General features: G+C 36.6%; 1 protein-coding gene across 1 annotated transcript in view; it reads left to right on the top strand.

Annotated features, from left to right (window-relative positions):
* The window catches only part of LOC115867973 (phospholipid-transporting ATPase ABCA3-like), an 83,973-nt gene that overhangs the window by 27,564 nt on the left and 50,481 nt on the right, over nt 1-5,928 (top strand). The window contains exon 6 of the mRNA XM_045285062.1: nt 1,667-1,820. Coding sequence (XP_045140997.1) covers nt 1,667-1,820 — 154 coding nt within the window. The remainder of the gene's footprint in view (nt 1-1,666; nt 1,821-5,928) is intronic.

The raw sequence follows: 5,928 nt of genomic DNA, 5'->3' as shown, positions 1-5,928 counted from the left end.
GACTCATCTCCCCACTACCCCTCTGCAAGGTATGTCCAGTTGTCTGGAGATGGACATTGGGTCTCCATCGCGCACCACCCTCATTGACAAGGATATGACTTTTCTCCCTGCCTTTGGTGTTTAAAGGCTGGTCCCTTTGGCCCTTCATGATCACTGTCCGGTGGACCTTCTTTATCAAGCATGATGCCGTTCTCTATAGACTGGTCCCTCCTGATCACCTGCACATGTACATCTTCTCTTTTAAGAAACATTCTATTTCCTCCAAGACTGTTTTGTTAGTTCTTCTTGCCACTCATGAGACTTTCAATATGCTTCACCAACACCTTAATTCAACTACTTAAATTCTTCAGTCTTCCTTATCCAGTGCCCAGCGTTTGCATGCATAGGAGAGAGCATTAAGAATACCATAACGAGAAAAAAAAAGAATACCATAACGTGTCCCAGTTGCCCCTTTCTTCTCAAAGTGGCATCTTGACCTTTTAACATGTAAAGAGGTATTTTGAGGCAGATTTGCCCATGCAGCATATTGTTTGAGAATATTTGCCCAGAATTAATCATTTCTTATAGTCCTAATATCTATGGACTTCATTGGTCTATATTTTTAAGCACAGCCTTAGTAAGGGCTCATTGTTTAGCTTAAAGCAGGGACAAGAAGAAGCGCAGGCTGAGAAAAGAAAGGAACTAATTTACTGCAATTGAGTCAATTACAACTCGTATAGACCCTCTAAGAACAGGGTCGGCAAACTGCAGGTCTCAAGCATTATGCGACTCTTTCAGTATGTACCTGTGGCTCTGAAGTAAAATTGAAAACTTTTAAAGGACATTATTCAGATAATGGTGATTTCATTTGTTTGTAAAATATATATCCATGGCTCTTGAATAATTTTTAAATTGTTGTAAGGGGCAGAATTGGCTCTTCCTTCTGAAAAGTTTGCTGATCCCTGCTCTAGGATAAAGTAGGCCTGTCATTGTGGTCTCCCATGGCTGTAAATATTTACAAGAGCAGACTGCCTCATCTTTCTCCCATGGAGGAACTAATGGATTTGAACCCACTGACCTTGGAGTTGCTAGTCCAATGTGTAACTCAGTATGCCATCAGAGCCCTGGAAAAGAACTAAGGTAGTATAAAAGGGAAGGAAGAATTCGACCACGTAAGATGCAACAGAGTTAAAGGGAAGCAAGAGCTTAGTAAGAAAAGAAGGGTGACTTATTAATGTGCATCTTTCGTAGATGTGGGGAACAAATGGGAAGTCAGGTCACAGAGGACTTCCTCTGGACTTTGATCCCCAGTCACAGATTTCATTAACCCCTGAAAAGTGATACAATGAAATGATACATGTTTGTCCAATACCGAAGGAGAGTTGCCTCTGTTCTGTACGGAGCCATCCAGCAGTCCTAAAATACCACACCTATATTGTCAGGAGGACTCTTCCTCTTCCAGGTGACAGCCGCTCATTTTCCATGTCCAGCAGAGAAAACAGGAAGCAAGACTCTTGGAGCGCCATTAAGGAAAGATATTATTACAGCCAGGATTTATGTGGCTGGCAGTCATTTCTTCTTTTCTGGAAAATCTGGCCTGACACAAACATAGACATTTTAGTAAATTCAGGCCGCATAAACTGGAAATACAAAGCTGTGATATTTTTTCTTCTGTTATTTCTTACAGGTATAGGATATCATATGGTTGTCGTGAAAGAGCCCCACAGTAAAGAAGCAACACAAATTGCCAGTCTTATATATAACTATGTACCAAATGCCATTTTACAAAGCCATGTTGGATCTGAGTTATCATTTATCCTACCTAAAGACTATGCAAATAGGTATGTACCCAGAGAAAACAACTAAAGTATTTTCATAGTTATAATTTCAAGTTTTGTTAAACATGTAAACAAGTATGTAGAAATGATCATGACCTTAGGCATTTTTTGTAAATGTTGGTCATTATAGGGTCACATAATTTTACATAATTGTGATTAACAGATACATGTAATTTGACCTCCTTTTTCCTTAAGATGATTTCTTATATGTGTTTCTGTGTATTAATATGACCCACATTCACATACTGTTTACTATTTCATTATACTGAAATATCATGGTTTGCTTAAGCATGCCTTATAACTGGAGTTTGGGTCGTGTTTTCTTCTTTTAAACATCAGCTTATATAAATAATAATATTCTATGTAAGTTTTTATTTTATTATTTCTTCTGAATAAATTCTCTAAGGTAGAATTTTACATTGTACCAGATCTTGCATATTTACTTATTTTTTTCTTTTCTCTGAGGACAATATAATTCACAAGTGTAAAAAAATATTTTTGGTTTGATTTGTTTATATCATATCCTGTGTCTTTATATAATACTGACTGTAGAAGTTTACATCTGTGTTATATTCGTTTAGTTGAGCATTGTGTTCTAAAATTGTAGTTCTGTGTTGGAGTTGGTCATAAAAGAAATTTGCATCGGATTTGGAAGGCTGTGGATATTGTTCTATGAAGGTTATTATAATTGGATATAGTAACAAATGCATAGAGGTACCTAGCTTGCCCTCATTCTCTACTATTCCAAATTCAGCTGTTTTCCCAATGGTTGCTTGGCTAATCAGCCATGGCTTGGCATACCACCAGACTGCTGCCCTACAGGCAATATCTCTTCATGAACCTTCTCATGAGGTTGCCCTTCCCAATCCCACTTCAGCACTTGCCTGGTTAGTAGCTTTTTCTCTGGTCCTGCATTGACGCTTGTGGGCCTTGGTATCTCTGCGTCCTTCCACAATTGTATGAATTATAATTTCTATAATAAATCTCTTTCTGATTTCCCTCTAACCATAATGGAGAATTGGAAATAACCTGTCGATCAGACAGAGTATTGCAGAGATGACTATAGTAGATTAAAATGATAAATCTGACTTTAATGGCTAAAACCTTGTTATCTGATCTCCCGTTTGATACACTTTGTGCTGGATCTGGTTTTGAATATTTTCTGTTTTGTTGGGTTTTGTTTTTTATACTCAGGTTTACCACTGTTGTATCTGTCATTGTTGGTAACCTTCTTGAATCTCTGTAAGGTATTTTTCTGTGTTTTTTAGTATATGAAACCCAAAATGGATTAATCTATAGCGACATTAACTAGACTAGAGTAAGAGGTGTTCACGGGATACGGTAAGGCAGGTAGGGGTGCAGTAATGGGGAGCTAATATCAAGGAATACAAGAAGTAAGAAAATGTTTTGAATCTGGTTGTTGTAGTGATTTACAACACTGCTTGAAAGGATTGAACTATGGAATGGTATGATGTCTGGATTAGGTCCTAATAAAATAGTTTGAAATAAAATAAAATTGAACATCTTCAAGTAAGTGAATACATAATAAATCTTTCATGGGGTGCATAGGTATTTATTATGGCTATATACTTTTGTTGAATTAGTCCATTGGCAATTATATAATGCCCTTCTTTATCACTTCCTTTATGGCCTATAACCTATATATATGAAATATATGTTCGTTTTTGCCTTAAAATCTCTTTTCAGAAATTAATATTGCCACTCCTGCCCTTTTCTTGATATCTTTTCCACCCTTTGCTTTTTTATTTGATCTTTCTGTTTAAGGTGGGTTCTTGTCAGCAGTATATTGGTGGATCCTGTTTTCTATCCATTCTCCACTTTCTTTCTCTTGACTGGAACATTTAATTCATTTATATTCAGAGATTAATGTTAGGTATGAATTTGTTACAGTCATTCTTTTGTGGCTTTTATTGTGGTGTTGATGATTTCTTTATTATCTTTTTCTTCATTGAGTTCATTTTGTTATCAGAGTTTCTTTTCCTTTTCTTTGTTGTTGTTAATCTTGTGCTTACTAAGTATTTGTGATTTTCTTTTTATTAGAAGGTCTCTTATTAATTTCTTATGTTTATTTATTTTTATCATCATAAGTGTAAAACAATTTGCTGTATCTTGATATCTAAATATCATAACTTCCTTTCCAATTGGAATTCTGTTATTTATGATTCATTCTCCTTTTGCCTTGTTATTGTCATTTACAAGTTGACATCTCTGGTTCCTTATTTTCAGGTTTTTTTAGATGTATTTTATTCTTTGAAATTACTTTTCTGGGTTCATTTCATGTTGTCATGTGTCCTAACCTAAGCACTTCTTATAATACTGGTCTAGTATTCACAGAGTCCCTTAATTTTATATTTATCTAGAACTTTCCTAATTTTACCATTATGTTTATGGATAGTTTTGATAGGAATATAATTTTTGGTTGGCATTTTCCCCACAGTTTTATTTATGCATATCATCCCATTGCTTCTTACCTGCATGGTTCATACCAAAAAATCACAGGTTCATCTTACTGATTTAGAGGAAACATTTCATTTTTCTCTCAACTGTTCTCAAGATTCTTTCTTTAGCTTTGATTTTAGAAAGTTTTATTATGATATATCTGAGTGATTTTCTTTTAGGGCCCATCTTTTAAGGGGTTTCATAGATGGGTATGTTTTTATTTTTTATGCTATTGCAGAAGGTTTTTTTTGCTATTGCAGAAGTTTTAAGCCACCACATCATCATCAACGGTCTCTGTGGATTTGTTTTGTTTTGTTTTGTGTTTTACTTCCTGTTGTAGAATTCTGATTACAAATAAATTGCTTCTCGTTGTCCAATTTAATCCTTATGTTATTATTTTTCTGATTTTTTTCCTCATAAAAGTTGGTGCCAAGGGATTTGTCTTCCAATTTAGTAATTGGTTCTTCGATTAATTTAATTCTACTCTTTTTATCTTTCTGATCTCTTTGAAATTTTAGTGTTAACTTTTGGATTTTTAAATTCCTTTATGGCATGGTTCCTGATTGTCTATTAATTTCATCATTTTTCTCTTGTGTTATTTTCTAGGGTGTTGTTTTGCTTTCCTTAATTTTTTGTGTGACTTCATTGAGATCTGAGAAAACCATATGTATTTGTCATTCCTTATCTGATAAGCCTATTAATCTGTTTTTCATCAAAGATACTGCCTTGTTCTTTATTTTGGTCACTTCCTCGTGCCATCTTATCCTATGTCTTGATTTGATTTGAAGTTGTCTTTTGTGCCTGAGACATTTGGGGGTTGTGTTTATTTGCTGGTGATGTTTGTTGTTACACCCCAAGTTTTTGTTTGGCTGTGTTTTCATATATCCAGGTAGACGTGGTGGGCTTGCTGCTGTGAGTGCTCAGTTAGCATCCCTGAGCCACTTCTCCCTGGCTCTGAGTAGGGGGAGAACTGGTAGGAGTGTGGGCTATGAGTTCTGCATCCTTGTCATGCAGAGTAGCTGCAGGTTTGGTGCTGTCTCCCACTTGTTTTTGGTCTAGTATATCGAAGTGAGTGTGGTCCTTGCCCACTGGGTAGACGTGGCACATATCACTGACTACTGGAATAACAATGGCCTCTTCTCATGAGATGAGGTGAAATTAAGAAAAGTACAGTAAAAGAGAAAACAAAGGGAAAGAATGAAAAAAAAATGCCTAAAAATGAATCAGAGAAAGAGGGAACTATCAGCCCATATGAAGAGTGAAAAGTAGGGAAATGAAGGGGGAAAAGAGGGGGAGCAGGAAAAAAAAAACCTGAAAGATGTTGGGGTTTTCCCGCTCGCTGCCTATTGCACCATTTTCAGGGGTCATTTCTGTGGTTGGGGCAAGAATGTGGCATGATATCTGCTCGTGTGAGCAACCTCGATGTCAATATTTAATTCCCTGCCTGCGTGACCTTGGGTCACAGGTACCACTGATTGAGAGCTTCATCTGCCTGGGATCCATGGATGAGGTAGCCACTGGTCATGTGAGGTGGCTCGATCATACTAGTGGTATGTGGGGCAAGGTGCTGGGGGTTGGTCTTAACTACCCGATTAGTAAGGGGCCTGTTCATCAGGAAGGTATACGATAGGGAAAGTAGGAGGGGGAAAAA

The sequence above is a fragment of the Echinops telfairi genome, unplaced genomic scaffold (assembly GCF_000313985.2).
Source record: "Echinops telfairi isolate 266 unplaced genomic scaffold, ASM31398v2 ScPeMD7_5;HRSCAF=22, whole genome shotgun sequence".
NCBI classification, from domain to species: domain Eukaryota; kingdom Metazoa; phylum Chordata; class Mammalia; order Afrosoricida; family Tenrecidae; genus Echinops; species Echinops telfairi.
This window is presented reverse-complemented; position numbering and strand designations above follow the sequence as displayed.